This window comes from Pelecanus crispus, chromosome 1 (assembly GCF_030463565.1).
Source record: "Pelecanus crispus isolate bPelCri1 chromosome 1, bPelCri1.pri, whole genome shotgun sequence".
Classification (NCBI taxonomy): domain Eukaryota; kingdom Metazoa; phylum Chordata; class Aves; order Pelecaniformes; family Pelecanidae; genus Pelecanus; species Pelecanus crispus.
The window spans coordinates 107,122,591-107,146,299 of NC_134643.1; the positions used below are offsets into that span (position 1 = coordinate 107,122,591).

The 23,709-nt window shown below is 36.2% G+C and overlaps 1 protein-coding gene across 2 annotated transcripts in view; it reads right to left on the reverse strand.

Moving 5' to 3' along the window:
* The window catches only part of DCAF6 (DDB1 and CUL4 associated factor 6), a 92,708-nt gene that overhangs the window by 49,542 nt on the left and 19,457 nt on the right, over nt 1–23,709 (reverse strand). For both annotated transcript variants that reach the window (XM_075709462.1, XM_075709455.1), the window contains exons 3-8: nt 17,758–17,850; nt 12,280–12,465; nt 7,370–7,483; nt 6,191–6,326; nt 4,019–4,233; nt 1,363–1,456 (exon numbers count right to left, since the gene is read on the reverse strand). In XM_075709462.1, the coding sequence (XP_075565577.1) occupies nt 1,363–1,456; nt 4,019–4,233; nt 6,191–6,326; nt 7,370–7,483; nt 12,280–12,465; nt 17,758–17,850 (838 nt within the window). The remainder of the gene's footprint in view (nt 1–1,362; nt 1,457–4,018; nt 4,234–6,190; nt 6,327–7,369; nt 7,484–12,279; nt 12,466–17,757; nt 17,851–23,709) is intronic.

A 23,709-nucleotide genomic window follows, 5' to 3' on the forward strand; every position in this document is an offset into this window, starting at 1 on the left:
TTTAGCTGAAAAAGAATTTAGATAAAAAGTAACTTTGTACAAAGGCAAAGCTGCAAGTAATTTTCATGGGAAAAACCTGCAACAAAAATTACAGCAAAGCGTCCCTAATATGAGGAGGTATACAAATAAGGTCTGTGGAATGAAAGCACCAAGTAAGCAGAATGTAAACCTGTTAATAATCAAATCCTGTGATATTAGAATAAAAAGGCACATGATGAAACTAAGAAAGCAGTTTAATAGAAAAGAAAGAAAGTATTCCTTTACACAGTGGGCACTGAAGTCCTGGAATTTTTTGCCATAGGAAATATTACCAACAGGTTCAAAAAAGGATTACAGAAACTCTCAGGCAACAGAACCACACACAGATTCTAAAGGAACAGATGGGAACATACCCTCTAACATTTCTAATCCAATAATTCCGAATACTGGAGGAGCAACAAAGACAACAGACTCAGGTAAGAGGACAGGCTCATGTTCTCTCCCTATGCAGCATCTCCTATTGCCTGTGTGGATACAGACTACTACTCTACATGAATCACTAGTCTGATAGAGCTAGACACTTCTATCCTAGTTTGGGGAATTAGGAAGATGAGAAAACCAACACAGCAAATCTGGAAAGGGAAGTGGTAGGCAGAAGAGGGAGACATTTAAGGGACTAGAACAAATTCTTGTACCCCCCAAACCTGTCAGATTTAAACACAAACACATCATTAGATGAAGAGTAAGATGAGTGACAAAGCACCCTCTGTCCTGCTTTGGTATCCCATTTTCTGACATTAAAGCATAGCTTTGGAAATGCTCTATCTACTGAAACCTCAAGTAATTGAGCAATACATTAGAAACATGAAAATACAAGCACAAAAATTTAGTCACTACATGTGTTTTATAAAAAAAGTGAAAGATACAATATTAGAATCCTATTGCTTTGAATTCCAGTCTCCTAATGTAACTATTACAGAGCATTTCATTTGTAACTTTGATTGCATATGAGGCTTCACTACAAAAAGGGAAAGACGTATGTGTGTTACTACATGACCAATGACAATGAAGTAAGCTCCCCCTGATTTACATCAGCCCAACTGAAGCAACATAATATTTATAAGAATATTTTCAATTTTGACATTTTTTTAAAATCACTGTAGAATAGCAGTTCTGTGTTAAATTCTAAGAAAACCATCTTAAGAGCTGGCTGATTCTTAAAACATGGACAATTTCATCTGAAGCACTTACATATTTCAGGAATACTTAAGAAAAATTGGAAAATAAACCCCAAACCAAAACAAGAAAAACCCAACAAAAAACCAACCAAAACAAAACACACAAGCAAAGACAACCACCCCCCTCCAACCGCAAACACTTTACCATCTCTTTCTCGTTCACTCTCAGGCCTTGCTCTTGGTCCAGTATCTGACCAATCCCCTCTTAGCCGCAAACGTTTAACAGGAGGTTGCCGTAACTGGGGGCGGGGGGGGAAGAAGAGAAAGGCATTACAAAGCTATTTATGTTGGACAGTACAGAATTCTAAGTCTAAATATAAATGCAGTATCTCAATTTTCTTAAGTTACATAAATTTGTATCTGTCACAAAAAAATGGAATGTCAGCCATATGTTCAGATCAGCTATGAATAAGCACTGTATCAACAGAATGCAAGAGTTTTAGCTACACAGAAGTTCAACAGTCTAAATCAATGACTCTCAGAACGACAGCAGCTTTTACTTTATGCAATACTAACTACTATGTTAACTGAGGCTTTCCATACTGAACAATAATAATTAAGGTTTTCCAGAATTGAGCCTGAATTCTGCAAAAGTATTCACCTCTTCATGTTAAAAACTATATGGTAGCTTCAGTTTAATGAAATGCGGATTTGCAATTAAGCAAAAGGAAAAAACAATCAGACATTAACAAAAGAAAGAAATTTTATTAAAATAAACTTTGGTTTTTTAACCTGTTTTTTAAAAAAGCTTTTTTTTTCAGCAGGAAGTATAAAACAAGTCCTATATAGGTAGTGTTACTTTCAGCAACTTGAAGAGAAACAGCTAGTGCTTTGAACATTCAGAAAGACAGTTCAGAGTTTTAAATTAAGTGTATTGGCTGGATATTTTGGGCTTTTAAAAAAAAAAAAAAAAAAAGGTGAATAGTTGTGCTGATGATTTTAAATTAAATACAAAACCCCTGTGGTGAAAACATATTAAAGTGATAACTTTCAGGAGCCAGCAGATTCAGGAAGAAAGCTTTACATTTCTTCTACTCTATACAATTTAAAGTCAGGCCGAAACAAAAATAGCATTTAAGAAAAATCATCCAGCAAGAAGAGATTACAGGACAGATTCTGTGCCTAGAAAAGAAAAGAATACATAGGATCTCTTAATAACAGGTGGTCACAATCTTCTCTCTCTACAGTAAACAGGCAGTCAATTTTCCACCAAATTACTTCACATGAGATTAACATTACATAGAAAAAAGGGAGAAGTGCAGAACCATTCAAGCATCACAATTTTTCTGGGTTCCTCTTTGCTTTCTCCTGCTGCAGTGAAGTAACAGTGTCACTCAGCTGGACATTCTTCCTCGGCCCTACAAATCTACACCCCCTCCTGATCGACAATATTTGTACTAGTAGTAGCAGCCTGTGGCCCAGTAAATGCAGCATGGTCATTGCTAGTAACAGGCCACAGGCTCAATATGAAGCTAACACCACAAGCCTCACATTTGTCAGGCTTTGTCTGGACTTCATTTGCTTGGAATGTTCTTTTAGCTCATTTAGCTGCAACAGTAATTGTCTAGTGACCAGGTGATTATCACCTAATTTGCTTTAGTTTTGCTTAGATTTGCATAGATGTGTGGTGTACAGCCTCTTGTGAACAGTTTTGATATACGCAGGAACACCAGCTAGCTAAACTGTGCAAGAAAGAACTACCTATGACTACAGGATATGATGCAGCATAAAGTAGTACAGGCATGGGCTGACAGCAGATATCTTGCAGGTGTGGACCCAGGAGGATATCAGAGACACCTCAGCAACTCACCCGTGGTGGTTAACTGTACTGTAAAGGTCGGACCCAAGCAACAACCGTTTTAGGGATAACAACAAGGACAAAGAAGCATTTAAAAGCAAAACCATGCCATATTGGCCAACTAATAAAGAAAACACATCATGTAAAACATGTTGGAAAACATCCACGCAGATTCTAACAAAAAGAAGGAAGAAAACATCATCATGCTTCTCCCAGCAAAGAGGAGGAAGACATCACCATCATTATCATCACACTCATCCTCCAGGTGAAGACAGCAGGATGCTGACAACTCATAGTAACCTTCCTTGAGGCCCCTGTCTCAGACTAAACGTAATGAACTCGGGATACAGAGGAGCTTGTGAAAGCGTAAGCATAATGCCACAAAAAAAAGGTAGTGGATGGCTGGGGGAGTGCAGGGGGAGAGGGAGAGACATACAGAACTTCACTGTAGTTAAAGAGATTCGTTTTATATTGATCAGAAAATTTAGACTGGAAGGGTCAGCATCATTGTGGCTGAATTGATAATAAACAACTGCTTGTGTCTTGGTTACACTACCGAAACTTTTACTGCTGCTCAGTAGCAGTGGCTTACCTCCTCGATCTAAACATAATCTCTGTCATTAAATGATAACTTTTAACAGAGAGTATTTATACTTGATTTCAAGGAATATGCTTTTGGTGGCATGGAAAATAACCGAGAATACACCTCAATTACAAGAGCGACCTGCCACCCTTGCTGGTCTTATAACCTGAGGTTCATGTAGGTGCCTTGTCATCTTTAGGAGAGGGAAACCAGGCAAGAAAGAAAACCAGAGTGACAAAACACTGTAAATAAATAAATAAATAAATTGTAAATATGCAAATTTTGTAACACAATCTACTTGTCACATCTCAGTCTATAAACAACAACATTAAGATTAATTTAAAGGGAAATACAACTGATATAAGAATGCCACAAGAAAAAAAAAATCAAACATGAAAACAGGTCGTCTTAATCACTTGCCTCTTCCTGTCTCTCTTCAGCAGAAGGAACTTTAAGTTCTCGTGCTGTGTCATCCTTGGGATCAAACAAGTATATGTAATCTGAAGAGTAGCTAACAAGGATCTCTTGACCATCTTCACTATAACATAGAGACGTTACTCTGCAGGATTTGTTATTGAGATGGGGAGGAACAAAACGTGCCACCATTCCAACAGTGCCCCTACCAGCATAATTCCCTATATTAAAAAAAAAAAAAGGGGGGGGGGGGGGGGGGGAGAGAAAGAAACAACACATTTACTATTGCAAATGTTCAACAGTTTCAATATACTCCTTATTCAACATCCAACAAAAGATGATCAAAGCTAAGTATCCTGTAGCTTCTGCATTAAATTGGATCTGAATAGTGACATATCAGATCTTACTAGTATTTTATATTTTTGTTTACAAACACTACATACATTATATATATAAAAAAAAAGATATGAAAACACACAAAGATATTCATATATCACATACCCATCACATGGCAGTGTGTGGATGCTATCTGTCAAATGTAGTACAAACAAATTTTGGAACCTAAGAACATTTACACAATAATAATGCAGATCTGTATCTACACACAAACTAAAAGGAATTCATTATATGAAACTGTGAAAATTTAGGACATACATCTCCTCTTTTCTACGCAAAATGTTTTAAAAAAAATACTAGTTTTTCTTCGAGACATAATACTGTTACTTTGAAACTGCAGAACTATACAATACATTGGATTTATGCTTCCCTGACAACTCACCTCCATTCCACACACTAAAACAGTCTTAAATTCTAGAATTACAAGTTTGTGAGCAGATGAGAGTTACCTATAAGAAGATCTAACACTGAAAAAAAACTGTTCCACAAACTCATGATTAGCCACCTAACTGTTTCCCGCATGGCATATCTGTTGTGGCTTAGTATGTGCAACAGTCTGTCCTTGACCACAGACAAGTTCAGAGTTTATCATCTCACACTATATAAGGACTGAGACAGAAAGTTTTAAATTAAAATCAACAGTTTGCTCACTAGTCATAGAATACTTCACATCTTAAACCCCCCCCCCCCCCCCCCCCCCAGAGCCCCCAACCCCCCCAAAACAAACAACAGAACACTATACCAATACACCCAGAAAAATTACAATCTTCAGAATTTTGTCTCTTCTCTCCTTTACTCTGTAGGCCAGCATACCTGAATTCATCTTATTCCTGTATTGTTACAATACAAGAGCAGGTACATAGTACCTTTTAATCAACCGCCCAGAACCTGTTCCTCAGGCAGTTCTCACAGAATTTTGCTGACCACTGTGATGAAAGGAAGAGATCTTAGAAGAACGTTAGCCTGATGAGAGGGGTATTTTTATGTTTATTGAGTGATCTTTACTGTTTCCCTTCTCCTCCATCACAATCATCTACAGGAAAATACCCCAAGAAATGACAGATTTTGTGACACTGATTATTTGCATGAACGTGTATGCACAGCTATGTATATTAGTTCATCTGTGTCCAAACAAACACTGAGCATACATTATAAGAAAGAGATACATTAGAACTACATAATGCACTTCTGCTTGTCACCTGAAATTTTTTTATAAAATCCATAGGTAAGCATCTGAAGCATGCTAGCCTTCACCTGAAGAATTTGTAGCTTTTCAGTGAAATTGTGTTAGATATAGCAACAACTATGGCAAAGGTAAGCATATTGCATGACATTATAGAGTTCATAAGATCCCTTCCCATAAGGAGCAACGCATTCCAGCACAGCAGAGTACAAGAAGATAAGACCTTAATTAAAATTCAGGTGGACCACTGCAGGCTGTAATCACTAACTTTTTGGAATCTTGGAATCACATGTTTCAAGACGAAAGATGAGATACTACAAAATGTCTTCCTCTGCGTTCAGTATACAATGTATTCTAAGATGGATGAAGAGATTAAGTTTACCTACTTCAAGATTTCTGTATTAGCAAATATTAGAGTGAAATGCCTCTATTATTACAAAGCATAGTTCTCAGAGAAGAAAGCTACACTTCATTCAGTATTACACTTGAGTTATCATTCAGTATTACACTTGAGTCATTCACCATCTATTTTGAAAAAACGAACCTGAAATTGGAACTGCAAATGGTTAGAAAAGCTTACTGAAAGGTATGGTTCCTACCTGTTGCTCTTGTACCAAGCATTCGCCGATCATATATTCTCACTGAGCTATCAGAACAACCCACAGCAAGATAGTACGGGATTGGTGGACAGATAGCAACAGAAGTGGCAGCACGCCGACAGTTTATTAAAATATCCTGCAACAAACAAAAATACAGCATTCAAATAATAGCTCTGAACATTTGAAGTATAATTCTGTTTTTTACTTCAGGACACAGGCCCAGTAGTCAGGGAGGTTTTAAGAAAACTAGGTCTGGCCCTGTGAAGACAGACTGTAAATATGTCAAAACAGAAAAGCCACTGCAGAGAGGAAAAATTATAAGAGAAAGAAATATAGCAGGAGATCAACTAAAAAAGAAAACAAACGAAACAAAACAAACCTCAGGAACAAACATCTAAGAATAGATAAGTATAACAACTATAGATTCATAAACTAGCTTACACCTTGGATTTTCCTATGGAAACATAGATAACTGTTGAGTCAGAAGAGTACCAAATACACAGAAACAGTGTAAATTAATTTAAAGGATCAGAACAGATTTCATCTATGGGAAGATAATTGGATAGAGGAAAAGAAATAAAGAAATCCCTAGAACTGGTAAATATGCACACAGCAGAAAAAAATTAATCAAGAGTAGCAGTACATACTTTGGTGTCAGTTTTTCTCCAATATTAAAACTGTTTCTGTAATCCAAACACAGTGGACACCACCAATACCTTACCTCCTAGGGAGTAATACCACTGACTAATTTGATCTAGTATAATTCATTACCGAATCTTTTCTTACAGAGGGACAAAGGATGCTTAAGAACACAAGGCTGCAGATGATTTTCAAAGCTCATTTTTTGCCTCCAACTCCGCACTCTATAGTAACTAATGTAAACCAGACCAAGAGATTCAGTTTCAACATAGAATCTTTTCTACCATATCTGAAGCCTCACACCAAAGTTCATAAACTAAAAAATGCCAAAGGAGATATTAAAATAAAATAAATTAAAAAAAAAAAAAAGAAAGAAAAGACTCCCCAAACTTTTTTTGTTTCTTGGGAAACATGTTGTCATCTCCACCAACGACCCTGAAATCTATTATTTCTAAAAGCCTTACCAGAATTCATATCCTATGTTTGTATGATGTACAGCTCTACATTTAGGTCATCTTTATTAAAAGATTTCACTCTTACATCTTTACAATCTTCCTTTGTGCAACTTGTTTTGATTCGAGTATCAAACCATCTTACAGTGCCATCTTCACCACAAGAGAGGAAAGTATAGGGATCATTTGGTACTGTCATAATCTGCTCAAAAAAAAAGAAAAAGTATTAATACTTCCAGAAGTACCATTAATTTGAAAATAAAAGCATCAACATTTTGAGCAGCAGCAAAGACTGAAGCAATTATGACTCAAGTCAAGCTTTCTATTGAAATAAAGAGAAAAACTGCAAAACTGCTTATGTTTCATTTTCAAGAAAAAGTGTGAACTACTGAAAACAAACTGTAGAATGTCTCATAAGATTAAATATTTATAGGTCAAAGCTTACAGTTATTTCTATTATCCTTTAATAACCAACACACATTTACTGCAATCAGTTTTCAGATAAGTAATCAATTTGCTGCAATAATTCAACAGAAGCTCAGTTTATTCTCTATCAAGTAACAGAAGACAATAACAAACAAAACCCTCAGAAGTCTGAATGACATGAAAATACTAGGCGGCTTTTATTCCCATTGAGCCATTCCTTTACATTCAAAGTAGTCCCCTGAAGATCTGCACTAAAGGCTGTTACTAACCTACCCCCTCACTGCATTTTTTTTTTAGTTCTTAAGAGAGCACTGTATTGCACCATTTTCCTGACCTCAGCCCTACCCATACTAGAGAAGACTCAGATGGAGTCTCACATGTATGTCTTCACTCAAGAAGGCCTCCTTAAGACAAAATAAAAAGGCAAGCAACCATAATGTTAAAGCTGAATTCCACAGGTCAATGAACGCACATGAAACATCATGTTTTTACACGCTATCCCTTAAATACAAAACAGAAAATGTTGTAGAAACTAGCAGTATTTTGCTTTTCCTACACTACTGCTACTATAGGAAACTTCATAGAAATGTATAAAGCTACAAAAAATCAGTAATAGTGTAAGACACTAAACCGACACAGAGCAAATGAGTGATTCTTTAACACTTTTTATGTGATGATTTATTCTCCCACACCCCCCCTGCCAACTCTTAATAAAAGTAACCTATGGATATCTGTAAATCTCTCTACCTAAAGTGGGATTGCAAAGGTAATCTCTGCAGGATTCAGCATTTCTTCTTGTAATGCTCAGTACTCTGAGACAGTGTGTGCTGTGCCAAGTCTTACTGCTGACAAACAAGAAGTTTAACGGACAGAACAAAGCCAAGGTTTTGATAACAACGGAACATTATTTTGTTCTGAGCTCTGATCATTATTCCTCAATATGTTAGCATAACATATTGACAAGAGTGTTTTTCACTACCCGTTCACTCAAATTAATTTTATCAGTGTAGTTATAAAAGCCAGAACTTGTTCTTCAATCCACTAAACCCTTCCAGCATTTTTGCTCTATTTCGATGCAGAGCTTTCATTGAAAACATTTACTTTGTTCCAAAAATGTTGCTGAAAATGGTACAACACAGCAAGCTCTTATTTGTAATAGCTGTATTTTATTTTTGTTCACACTGATACCATTTCACAATATAAAATCCTTTTTTACTAACCAAAAAATCGTTTTCTATTTAACTTTAAAAACATGTAGCTATATGATCATTTTACTGTATTGAAAGTACGAAAGAGTTGTCCATAAAAGTACATTCTCCTTCTGAAAGGCAATTTGCATGAAGGGCAATAGAGAAAAGCATTTGGCTGAGTAAAAATAAACTTGTAATGGCCTTGAGTTTCAAGAACTTCTCTCTCCCTCTCTACTTACTCTATTCTCCCCCAGAATTAAAAACAATTGTCCAAATATCTCACAGTTCACAACAACCTACACAAATTTCCACATTCCTCTGTTTCAATGGATGTTTTTGTAATGTCTTGAACTGTCACAAACTCCAAGTTTAAAGTGCAGTATAAATTCAAACCACATTCAAATTTAGATACCTCAGGGGCAGATGATGTTAGCTTTTGTTATTTAGAGAATCCAATGAGTCAAAGTTCTATATTTAATACGATGATGTGGTTATATACAGCTGGGTAGTAACGTCACGATATTTTGAAATTATTTTCCCACTCCAGAAACCTCTCAGTGACAAAGTTGCATTATGTCACAAGCTGAAGCTGTATCTCAGCCATTTGCTTAAAAAACCCTATTTACTCTATTATACTTTCACATGCCAAGGTTCAAAAAAAGGTCTGCTATACCACACAATAATACATGCATTTAATGTTCAAATACTGGGTTTAAGACACAGTAACAGAATTTATAGTCTTTATAAAAATTACCTCCAAAAATATTTTATAAACCTATCTTTTCAAAGACTTTTTGAAGAGAGCTCAAATTTAGGTATGTTAAACCTCAATGCAAAACAGGCTGAGAAAAATAACTTCAGAGAGACATAGTTAAAATAGTCAATGTCATATAGGGCTTTTTGAGATTCCTTCCATTAACTGTGTTTAAAAACAGTATAAACAAACAAAACAGTATCACACTACTGTCATTCAAAACAACAATAATTCCCTCTTGTTAACATTATTTGCTGAATAAAAATCATCCCAAATACCACCGTTTTGACTGTGCAATACAGCAGTCAAATGTCCATACTCTCCATACTCTCTTCAACTAATGATTTTTGAAGAAGTTTACTATATTCTGTACAACTAGTTGCTGTTCAGTTATAGTCATTCTATATGGACAACAATAAAACTTGCATCTTGATTTGTTAGACTGTTGGGCTCTCCATATTTCTTCTAAAATATTTCTCAAACTCTTACTGTTTTGACAAGTTTAACTGGTTGTACCTATCAAATTTATATTTATCATCTGGTTTAGTAGCTTGCAATGTACATACCACCATTACTGATGACAAACAAGACCTTGCAAAAGACAACCAGCATCTCCTATTACAGGTTAGAGGTGTTACGTTCTAGCTTCCAGTACGACTGCCCCACAAGCACAACTGGCAACTGGTTTCACTGCATTTTCCCAGTTTGATCATTAGTTTGCAGCACCACCTGGTGTCAGTCACTTCATGTAATCAACCAAACCATTGGTCAACCCAAGCTCAGGCAGATCAAAACTGAAGACTGCCACAGTGACTTCTCATGCTGATTTTTATGCTGCCACTGTTTCATTTGCAGCACTGAGCAGCCTAGCCCATGACCCCAAACTTCATGCACCCACTGTTAATGATACTTCTTACCACTACCTTCATGTCTCCTCAGCACAGTATCCACAACCATTCTCCTATTCTCAGGCTCAAAAATGTTTTATGTAATACTCACAGCTAGCTACCCAGGAAACAGAGGTACCAGCTGAGCCAGTAACTGGCCGCTCCTCAAGCCTGCAGCCAGCCAGCCCAAGGGAGGCTCTTATTTCCCCAAGAAGTCACAATGCCATGACCTGACAGACCTCCTCCTCAACAAGGACATTTCAGCTTTAAGAAATAGCATCTCGGTCTCCAGGTGTTCTTATGAAAATGCAGGTTTTACTTGCAATACAGAGAACATCCAATCAATTTGCAAGATCCACAGACTAGCATACAGACTACTATATACAGTAAACTTTAGTGAGAACTGAGGCAGTTTAAGCACTGATGGGGGGCCATAAGGACTGATGCTACTCAAAGGAAACAGTATTTCTTAACCAAAACAAGTCTCAAAAATAAAGCAGAGGATGTGAGCCTGGGATCCAGAATCACGTTTTGCAGAACTGAAAGTTTAGTCTTGTATTAAACCCAGGCAAAACCAAACCAAAACAAAACCACAAATCCCAGAAACAGAGTGAATACCACAAGCTTCGCTCGACTGACCTACAAAGTTACCCTGCAGACAGGAAGTGTTTTAGACAAAACCTTTAATGGAACACATGTAATTACAACTGTAAGAATACTTTTACTACATAATCAAAAATTAATTGTGGCAGTACTTCAGCCATTTTCTTTTCTCACACAACCTTTACACACACCCCAATTTTTCTAACAGAGATTTTTAAATATTTTGTTCACTTAACATACAAAGAAAGAGATTTAAAAGCTTGCTATGAAATCTGAGCTAAATAGCTAAAAAAGCAATGGATTTGGGATTTTTCTCCCCGTGTGTATATGGTGGTAATGTTAAAACAGAAACAAATTAAAAAAAAAATCAAAAAACCTGGAACATTTACAATCTAAGAAGGAAATAGCAGTATTTCTTCTATTTTAAGCACAGTGAATTTTACAAGCAACAGATTTTGCTGTCATTAAAATAAATAGATGAACAAATCTGATTATCTTCCTAACTTAACACTTTGCTTCTTCACTTGCCTATTTATATGAACAAAACTTCCAAGGGAGGATTGAAAACACTGGCTCTAAATTTACAGATAAAGAGGTAACTAGAATACAAAACAGAAAATTTCCCTAAAACTGTAAGTACATTTTTCAGATTAAGTTATTCACACAGGCTGAAACAAGCATTTCTTAGAAGGATTTGAAATGTGAAAAAGGCATTAAACTGTTGAAAAGTTGGGGGGGGGGGGGGGTAGAGGGGGAAAATAAATTAAAAATGCAAAACATAGCCACTGCCCCCACCCCGCAACCTACTTCAGAAAGAAATTCACAGCACAATTTAAATCAGTTTTGCTCTGCAGAGGATTCTTTTAGTGAAGGTGTATTCAGCTATTATATTTGCAAAGAAAGTGGTCTTAATGACACTACCTTTTGGAAAGTCCTCCATTTAATTTAGACAGCCAACATATTTCTCTTCTAAAGCCTACTCTAAGAAAAAAACCCCAAATTCAAAAAAGCTAGAAGGAAGGTTCTTTAATTCTCACCGAAATAAAGCTTTCAGCAGTCTGGTTAAAATCTTGGCCAACACCACAAGAAAATATGTATTCTACCTATCTTAAAATAATCATATGCTTTTGTGAGGTACCTCATAGGTAGTTCCATAGTGGCACGTATACTGGCATTGCCTGTTGGTCTCCGCATCTTGTTCAACATTAGTGTAAAAAATGACTCCATCTCCGGAACAAGATACAATCTGTTTGTCATTGGTGCACGGTAAGAATTTTGCACTGAAAATATTGGCCCTATGTCCTGAGCGAATGGTTGTTAAAACCTGAGGAAGAAAGAAAAAGGAAGGCCATATCAGGTTAATATTTTCAAAGCAAATAAAGAATGGGAAAATAACACAGACTCTGGTACTATAAAACATCTGTTATGTACAGGCTGCCAGTAACATACAGTTTAATACAACAGAACAGAGAAGCTGTCTTTACACCAAATTTCTTCAAAGAACAAAGTGGTTCCACAAGAGACATCCACTTATGCACTTGCACAAAGTAGTCTGCAAAACGAAAGGACTGGAATGCAACTGCCACCTTTTGTTTATAAAATGCTAGCTACACATCACATCAGGTTTCTCAAAGTAAAATATTAATCCAGGGTGATAGTGCAGGCAGCCAGCATGTCAGTGAGGAGAGATTTAGAAGATCTGGAATATTGTGGGTCAAGAAGAATAAGGCATTGTAATCCAAGCCAACTTTATAGACTTTAAAAATTGATGCTACTCTTAAAATAAACTCACTTTAAAAAGAAGAACTGAAGTTTATAAGGAAAAGATGTTTTGAAACCAGTCAAAAATAAACAAACATTTAAGAATGTGATTACAGGGCAATAAACTAAGACTTGACTTAGTCTCAGCGGATGTCATTCATCTACAGTGCAGCAGAGAAGCATGTAATTTACTTCACCATCACAGTTGGTTTTAAACACTTTGTGATGACTCTATACTTCCTAACATACTTCTTATTAGTCTGTCAAAACTGAAAAAACCCTCCATATGCTTTCCTATGCACTAGTGAACATTCTATTCTTATCTTATTTCTCCCATCTGCAGCATTTAAACCAAACTGCATTTTCAACACTACTAATAGGAAAAAGATACTTACCAAGTTATTTACAGTATGAAAATTACTTCCAAATTTCCACTCAATTAACTTAATCAAAGAAAACATTATGCAAATGAAGTTGCTCTGTCAGTGATAGCTCATGCCTAATATTTCACAAGTGCTATTTCACATCTTTTAAACAATTCACAGAAAAAAAGATTAACAGTGTACCTGCATATTCTGAAAGATACACAAGGCTTAGTATTTGGAAAAAAAAAAAATCAAAATCAGGAGATATAATCCATTAATTTTATTTCCATAAATCTGCCTCTTCGTTTAGATTTGTTCAGAAATCTCCATTTTACTGAAAACATTCAAAACCCAGACATTCAGAAGAAATGAGGAACTCTGTATCAAACGAGCAACTCGGAACAAGAAGTCTATAAGGTGCCCTAGTTCAAATGACAGTTAAAGATGTCATCTGTCAATCCTACCTCTGATTTTACGTTCTTGCTACTGTGAAAGAAATATTTTTGTCCTGACAAGAAATCCTTTTTGATCTTCCTAATAAGAAAAAGAAACAAAAAGGACAACCACAACTAGGGGCTTCTCTACCACTTTAGATTCCCCTTGCCAGTTCTCCACCACTTCCTCCCTATTACTGAATATAAGCAGGCAGACTTTTTTCTCTTTGCTCTGCTGTACGGGATCCTTCTCTCACCAAATTACATGTGCTTCTCACTTTTCCCCCTTTTTCTCACAAACCCTAACCTAACGCCCTTGCTTTTCTTGCAGTCAATAGCTAACTTATTCTAATCTTCCACTTCAGTTTTGCTCATCTGCAGATCTCAGTTTAGTTGTGGATATCTACATTTGATGATTGCCCTCAAACTTGGAAAAACTCAGATTTTTCTTTCCCTCCCTTCTTCTCTCCTCCACTGTAAACCGAAACAGCATTCAGAAATATATACAGCTATACATTTTCAGTAAAGGAAAGAGTTTTCTCCCAGGCAGACCTAACCTCGTCTTGCCTGCCCCTCAATTTCCTGGCTATGTTGCACAGTGTTGCAATAAAAAGTATTAAAGTATTACAGCAGTCATTAAAGGCAGAAGATTTTTCCATGCCCTTCTTGACTTGCACTGTACCTCCTTTTCTACTGTGGTTATTATACTGCCTTAGAGAGGGGAGAAAGAGGTATAAAAAGTTGCTGGTGCCCGTGCAGCGAAAAAGATGAGAAAAATGTAACATACACAACCAACGCCCAAAAGCCTAATGTTAGGTACACAGGATAAAACAATACCACCACCTTACTCCATTGGAGCATTTGACTACCAACACGTAACAGGCTACAAATACTTAATAACAGAGGAAAAGGGGGAGGGAGGAACAAAGAGTTTCAGATGTTCTTCAAAGTACTTGACTAGTACTTGACTGAATTACTACCAGCTGTAGTAATTCAGACATCCTCGTAACTTTTGCAATTGCTTAAGTAATACTTTACACAGAAAATCAATTGCAGTGGCAACAAATTCAAGAATTCAAATTGCATCTCTTAAAAGTGCAGATCAAATCTTTGGGACAGGATTACTAATTCATGTAGTGATCCCAGAAGCTTGCATACAAGCTCCACCCCTAACAGTAAGTGCTCTCCTCCAAGAAAGTAGAATTCCTGGTAGCTACTCTGTTGTCTCCTTTAAACCTGAAATTTTTAAGTTCTGTATCCAAATGGAAACTCTTTACAATAAAAAGTCACCATAATGAACAAACCAGCGTTTTCCAAGTCACATTAAAAACAAAAAACAGTTTAAAAAAGTGGTTTTATTTCCACCCTGGCTTACTTTTTGAAAAGAAGCCCGTTGAAACAAATGCAAGTCAAATATCAGTGGGTTACTAAGCTTTTCAGGATATAGTTAATTTAGGGTTCCCCTTCAAGATACTCAGTCCAGAATCATTTACAGTCCAGCCTTTTCAATACTACTTCCTTTGAAGAGGTCAAACCCCTTTTAGAAGTGAAGGAAAGCAAACCTAACGGAACCCATCCTAAAGTGAAAAGTAGCAACCCTGATTCCAGAAAAGCTGTAAACCTTCAGCCCCACTAAGGACCCTCCAAAGCCTCCCCAGCACTTTCTCATGTGAGCTGAACCCTGTCACTCCCAGAAGGCAAACCAGGCTAAAGATTCAAAAATCCCGAGTGTAACTACTCATAAGAATCCTGTCTTCACACTGGTACTAGCTGAGAGAAGTCTCAGGCTCCATTTAAAGGCTCTGAAAACTGTGTCCTCAACCTGATGCAAATATATGAATTCCCATCTTTTTGTACCATACTTGTAGCGCATAGAGCTTTAGCTTTAGCCAAACTCACCCTCCTCCCCGCCCCCAGTAATGTGATGCCTACAACAAATAAAATGAGGAAGAAAAGATCCACCAGAAGAATAATTATCAGCCATCCTAAATATAATAAAGTACTCATCCTTTTGATTTAGACTTGTAATTACTATTAGAAATCACAGTAACACATTTCTCCTCAGATGCACAAACACTATAAACATTTAACCCATTCAAACTTGAGAAACACATTTAGAAAAATTTCTCCTTGAGACACATTACATAGCAACAATTAACATTTGCATCTGGCCATACATAACACCAACTGGAGTGACTTACATAAAACTCATGTAAATAAGAGTTAAACAAGATTAAATGCTTCCTTATTAAATTACATATTTTACTAACACAGGAGACTATATTGATGACTTAAGTCTATTTTTGCTACTCGCTACTCTAGCTAGCTCATAACAGAAAATATGGTGGTAAGGATATCTGCCAAGATGACATAATTACAGTAGAGTTCTGGTACCAATACCAATTTGCTCCCTTTTTGTGTATTGATTCTGTTACTCGAGCCAGAGAAAATAAGCTAACACAGTTGTAACAGTCATTAAAAATCACATCTCTAGTACATTTCAGGAACAACGCTGATTATTAAGTCTTCTTGCTAGTACCTGCTGTTTTATAATTGCATTTGCATATATTGGAGGAAATAATAATAATAATAATTAAAAAAAAATCTGCTCTGCTGTTTTGTAAAAAAATAACTCAGCTGACTGTTAAAAATAAAAAACCAAAACACCTCCTGTATTTCTCATTTCGCTTAAGTGCAGCAGTGGTACACAACAGCAAAAAAAACCCCAAATCATCCCATGAAAACATAATGTTTAAATTGCTGCATCTATTAAAATATTACAGTATTTTAATATAATAATTATATAAGATAATGATATAGCAACAATCCCATAGTGATATATTAAAATGAACTCTGCACAATAAATAATATTGGACACCCTTTACTTGCACGAAGAATGTTTTACTTTGCAAGTCTCTCCAACACCACTCACTTTGGAATATATCCTTCACCCACTTCATAGCTGTCTTGGACACCTCCTCTTCTTCAGCTGAACTCCCAGTCCAAGAGAAACCCTGGTCTAATGACACTGATCCGAACTCTGTCAGACTGACACCAATAGTTGAAAGGAAGAGATGAAGTTCGGAAGCTATGGCTCATTTGGGGAAGTGAGGAAAAGGGCCTTACCTATAGGCACAGGCAACACTCCAGATCACTTTTATTTTCCCACCACAGCTCTTCAGGAAGGCAAAATATTGCCACCTTCATAACCTTCTATTCAAACTCTCTTCCACCATACCAATGACTCATTTTGGTTCCCCCACCACATTTAATTTTTCAGCACCTCATCAGGGTTTAATTCTGAACCTCTGAGAAAGCACGGGAGAGAGGACTTCACTTGAACATTGCTGCATAGGACCTCCAGCACTGAAGGACAGAGTTCAGAGCATCTGTTCTATCAAACTATCAGTAGCTCCTTGAAGAGGAAAGTTGTGGAACACTGCTGCTACGGGATGGATGCTAGCTGTCATTACTGGAAGCCATTCAACTGTATCGTAACCCGTGTGAGTGCAGAAGTGTAAAAGCAGAAACCTTTACAGCACTTTCCTCTTCACAAACCTGCTTCCCCTATTTCAGTACAAATTATTCTCCATCCACATACAGGCACACACAAGGCAATGTAATTTCAAATGGTAATAAAGCATTTCAATCAAGATTGACACTTCAACATTACACAGAAAGACAACTCAGTATACTACATACAGGAAAAGCTAATACAATATTTTAAAACTAAAATGAAACAGAAAACAATTTATCTGACTATAAGATTTCACAAGAATTACTGAATCCTATTGCTAATTCTGACACTAATCTGTTGTGAGACCATGTTCCTTTTGTGCCAGACCACCTACCGTAAAATGGGATAATACCTATGTCACAAAGGAATTAGAATACTAAGGTTTAAAGCACTGTGAAGTTTTATTCCCATTTATAAACACTATAAAGTGCCTGATATTATCTTTGTCAGATAATAATTAATATCTGAAAAATAGTATCTTGAAAAATAATAACTTAAATCTTATTTGAAAATTACTGAGTATCCAGAAACAAACCTACCTTTCTGCTGTAGGGATTACTAATTACCAGATTGGTGTCATCCGAACCAGATAAAATATATTCTCCTGTATCATTCCAGCAAATTGTATTCACCTGCATGAATTAACAAAAATTAGTTTAGACTTACATTAATTCAATTTTCAGAATATTAAAACATCAATATTCATCCAGCACGACAGAAATAGGAGTTAACAAATTCAACTGAAATGATGTAATTTCTAAGCAGCTAACACAAAAAAAATTGTGTTTTTAAAACAAATTGATAAGGGAATCACCTATTCCACCTATGGCATCTCAGTTACTCCCTCTGCTCCTGAAGAGTCCATCAGGTAAATTAAGCCTTCCCACAAAGGCCTCAGTAGCCACAATTTTACACATTCAGGTGCTTTAATATACCAAATCTACACCACAGAGTTCTCCAAATTTGAACTGGAGAGCATCACAATGCTCTCGTTATTGTATCTTCATCATATCCAAATTCTGACCATCCATTGCTTTGTATACTTTTCAGTGACCACACCTTCTCAGGGATCATGTGAAAAGCACCACAGAATCCATCCCAGATCCCTTTTGAGAAGTGTGAGTATGCTGGGAAAGAAGAATCCTACAGTGAGGTACAGAATCGTATCGGGAGAACTTTAGAATATATTTCCTTATCAATTCTCCTTTTCACAAGACTGTGTTTAATAATGTGTCAATGAAATAAAGCTGTAAAAGCACTCAAAATCCAGGAAGCTCAGAAAGTATCCTTAGAGTAACTTGTCTTCAAGCAGCAGCTCATGCACAAGCACCAAAGACTGCATGCATGACCATCATTATTTCAGGTAGCCTCTAAAATAGCTTTAAGTGTCAAACTGCAGCCATCAACATCTTCTGTTGGCTATATTCTGTTGGCAGAATAACTGCCTTAGTGTGATGCATCAGAGTGGACTCTAAAAATCAGTAAAAAACCCACTTCATTCTGAATCCTTTTCTTACGCCTTTTTTTTTTATTCAAATGTCTCATTCTGAGCCCAAAAGACAAAAATCTTTTTGTTTAAAATATATCCATTTTAGTTACTATTTTAATCACAAGCTTAGTCGGGGTCCTTAACTTGGCAAAAACACAAAATCAGAATTATCTGTTTCAGATGGATCATATGGGCAACAACTTGACATATTCATTGAGGAGCTTTAAATGAATTTTTGCCACTCAAAAAAAAAAAAAAATATAGATCTTCGTGTTACAACAGACATGCCTATGGCAGAGTTAGCTCAATGCTTAGCAGCAGTCAAATAATGTTAGGAATCATTAGGAAATGCACAGAAAAGCAAACGTCATTCTATCAGTGTATACAACCATGCATGGCAAATCTGCGCCTTCCACACTATGCAGTTTTGGTTCATATCCCATTCCCGTATTCTCCATTTTTATTACTGCCCATTTGAAAAGAGAAATTATGAAAAAGAATGACTAGGATGATCACAGGTATCTAACTCTTTTTATTGCAAGAAGCAATTAATTTGTACTGCTCTGGGGAGGGGATATGACAGAAGCCTATGAAATCATGAATGACACGAAAAAAGAAAGAAATAATTTTCCATAGATCTTTACAGTACAGGAAATGGAAGGCTGTCAATGAAACCATCACAACACACGTGGCATTTTATTAAAACTGGAATTCATTGTCATGGAATGTCCTAAACACCAGAAGTGGAAGAACATATTCATCAAAGAAAAACAAAAAATTATCAGAAATAAAGATGCAACTTTCACCTCCATCTGTCCATTAAAGTGTGATGTGTTCTCTAGAATACCCTTGAAGTACTCCCTGTCTCAGCTTCCCTCAAAAATCAGTACTGGCTACTCTCAGGGCCAAGTTATCAGGCTCGACTGAGCACTGGTATGACCTTGCAGGGCTACTCTCATGATTTTATAAACCTGGCTGTCAATCACCAAGAACCATGCATTCAACTAGCCCCCAGATCCATCTATCATTGAAGTAACCTGTCCTGACAACGACTATACTTTAAAAATGTTGTCAAACACAGTACAGTACTACAGCTATGGCAAACACAAAACCCAAGAATGTTCATTTTCATCTACATTTTCTTTCAGGCAGCAAAATACTATCATTGCCCTAAAGAAACCAAAATAATAAAATAATACAAGGATACAAGAATAGAAACAAGAACAAAACACTGAAAAAACAAGGAAGCTGCCAAAAAATTAAAACATGTTGTGAGAAAGAAGAGCTAGCACAAAAATTAAACAAACTGGGGGAGGGGGGCATCCAAAAACAAAATCTGAAGGACAGAAAAGCAGAGAAAGCATTGAAGATGCAAAGGGGAGACATGATTACCTAAATTGCAGTGTCACAAGCCTACACAAGACATCAATCATTCTCCTCCTAAATTCTGACTTCATTGCACTGATTGCCTCAGGATTGAGCAATTTCAATACACCCTACCCAGGCCAAAGCTGGTTCAGAAAAAATCCTGAAGTGAAATGACATAACCAAATGTGTGCTAGAGGTCTGTAAGTAAACAGCCTTTTTATTCTGTACCAGATCACCTTCTCAACATTACCGTCAAAAAATAACAAAGTCTTTCAGTGGAATAAGCTTGTTTTTTTTTTTCCAGAGCACATCGACTTTCCAGTAAGTGATCAGTCAATACTCTACATTTCTCAGTGTTCAGTACAACCTACTGACCAACAGTGAATAATCCCAATTAATATGCATACAGATCACTAAAAACAGATGCTTGGTAAGAGCAGATTAAAAAAAGTTCTCATGTCTCATTCTGTGGTAGCAAACCCATTATTAAAATACACTGTAGAATGAGGACTAGCTAGAAAATTGGTCTGTATTTCAAAACCACGTAGAAAAGCCACGTATATCTACCACCTTCACAGCCACTCAACACCCAAATAAAAGCATAATGTAACAGTTACTACACTAAGGGTTTGCAATTCTTGGAAAAAGGTGTTAGAGCCAAAAGGAACACAAATGACGGACAATTACTAACATGATGAGAAAAGTCAAAGTGTGTGTAATTAGCTTTTTTCTATTAAATATTCCACATTATCAGCTGCATCTAATTTTATTTCAATCTATCTAATCTAATCTATTTCAACTAGCCTTGAAAGGAAGCAGCAGGCACTTTTGATTCATTAGTGAAATAGTCAAACATAAATTTACTATCTCTGTGTTTTCCTCAAAGACAATGCAGGAGGCAGTACAGCCAATCCTTAAAAAACAGATTAACAGAATACAAGAAATAGAAGAAAGGAAATAAAAATGACTGTAGATATCCAGAATATCAGATCTCCCAAGCAAGGAAGGGGGTGAAAAATGCACTACTTCTCATCTATGGAGGAAAAGGTAAAAACTGCACATTCTAACAATATGCAAACAAACTTCCTATACTAATTTAAGCACAGCTTTGAGGACTACATCTAAAAATTACTTGCTCACAAGTGCCATCCTGAAGGAGATGTATGCCACACAGGATGCTTGTTTGTTACTGAACTGAATGTCTACACACAGAAATAAGAACTTATTCCTCCAGGTAATCATCTTTCCTTTATTTTAAAATGTAGTATTTGCTCATGTCAAAGGCTCTACCTATGCATTCTGCAGTTCTACCTTCCTCAGCTTTCACAGGACACAGGACCAGAACTGGAAGAAAATAAGCAATATTTTTACTCCAATTCAATGTGGTTCAGAGATGCTTTCTCCTCTACTTCCCTCACATTTCATCACTGCTGGTCCAAATTGATTTTCTTTCTTTAGCCACTTCATAGAGAAAGCATCTCACCTAATTCTATACATTTCCTCATCATCTTAAGCTCCCTTTAGAGTTAACACGGAAAATGGCAACTTCTGGCATACATATGACCTCACTCTGAAATGGGCAATGTGAATCTTGTTAAAAGAGGCAAATCATGCCCTGGAAGGATGGTAAGGTTACAAGCAGACATCAGTGATTTGGTAGACTAATTCAATTACTTCACATACTACTGCTAGAAACTGTGTCTTCAAACAAAGTGGAAAATTTCAAAGACAATGGGTACCTAAACTCTGAGATGAAAATACTCACATACCAAACAAAAAGGTGCTATGGTAATATTACTTCTACAAGAGCATGTATACTTGAGGTAATTCCTAGAACTATTCCCTTCTTCAAAGATACTGTACCTGAGTATGATTACACACGTCTTTCCCACAATATCTCTCTTTGGGGTAACATAGATCAAATGGTAGGTAGGAACTTGGACATTACTTTTATCCTCAATTAGAAAAAAAAAATCTTGCCTTAAGTATGTTGTCCACCGTGTCCAATTACACAGCATGCTTTATATAGAAAATACAAGTCACAACTTATTCCACAGAAAAATGCAAACGTTCTTAACAAAAACACAACCAAAAAAACCCCAAAAGCAACCCCCCATCCAACCCTCCAAAAAACCCCAACCACCCCCCCAAAAAACCAAATCCAGAAACACCCTTAAGACAACGATGGCATTCATTTCTCACATTTGAAATGCATGCTGATTCAGCAGTTGTGGGGGGAAAAAAGAAGACTATCATCATCATTTACCATTGATGGTATTAAGTATTTAAGTAAGGGCATTGTAATTTCATTTACTTTTATTTCACAGAGTTTTTTTAAAGCAAGTAGTAACAAATTATACTGAATGGTTGTTAGCCATAAAAGATTATTCCCTGCAAAAACCCACACAGTAAACAACATAAGAATTCCTAATACTCCATTCTTTAAAGGTGGATAATTCTGAGCACATTTAATTCTAAACACATTTTTCAAATTGTAGCAGATTTTTAAACACCTGCATATACTGCTGTAAGTTCATAATTAAAACATTTTCCACCCAGTTAGGCCACACGTTAAACCATACTTTAAAAGCTAACACAATAAAATCAAAATTAATTTTCAAAGACATATAAATCCAGGCAACACCAAATAGCCCACACCAAATTTGTAATTTATGTCACATGACACAGAGGCAGTTAACTAAAACAGACATCAGTCACTATTTTTAACAAGTAGTGAAGAAATACTATTTTCCTGTCCCCCTGTTTTATAGGCAAAAATGACTATTTTTACAAGGAAACAAAGAAAAATATTTTAAAAACCCCAACCAACTTCAGGAAAATAAACTTGAAAAATTTCATCTTAAGTATATTAGAGGAGATGAAAAACTACTAGAAAAGAAATTCCAAAGTAAAAATCACTGTTACAATCTTGAATACAAAAACTGATAAATTACACATTGATTCATAGACTGGTTTGGGTTGGAAAAGACCTTACATTGTCATTCTTATAACATTCCTTGAAAAAAATGGGGAAATTAATGCATTTGTTTTTTTACGTCAACACAATCTGTACCAGAACATTAAACCTACAATGGTAGTTAGTACAGCAAAAGTAGCCAACTTTTTATATACAGCAGTTCTAATCCTTGCCTTTCCCAGTCTTTCTAGTCTCTCAAAAATACACACAAGTCAAAATCATACTTCTGATCTCAAGCCACAAGGCTAGATTTTATTAACACTCTTTAAAATTACCACTTAGAACAATTATAACACTGCTTAATTTAAAGGTACAAGTGTAAGCAACTCAAGATAAAAAGTCTTCACATTTGAACAGTTTTTGAAATACACGTGTTCAAGTATAAAATTTACACTTACATTTTCACTTTTTATAGCACATCTAGTATCCCTTCACTTTTCAGATATCTTGTACAACAAAGACAATGCTTTAACAATCATAGAATCGTTTAGGTTGGAAAAGACCTTTAAGATCATCCAGTCCAACCATTAACCTACACTACTAAGTCCACACTAAATCAATCAAGGGTAGACTAGACTAAACCATGTCCCAGAGCGCCACATCTACCCCTTTTTTGAACACTTCCAGGGATGGGGACTCCATCACCTCTCTGGGCAG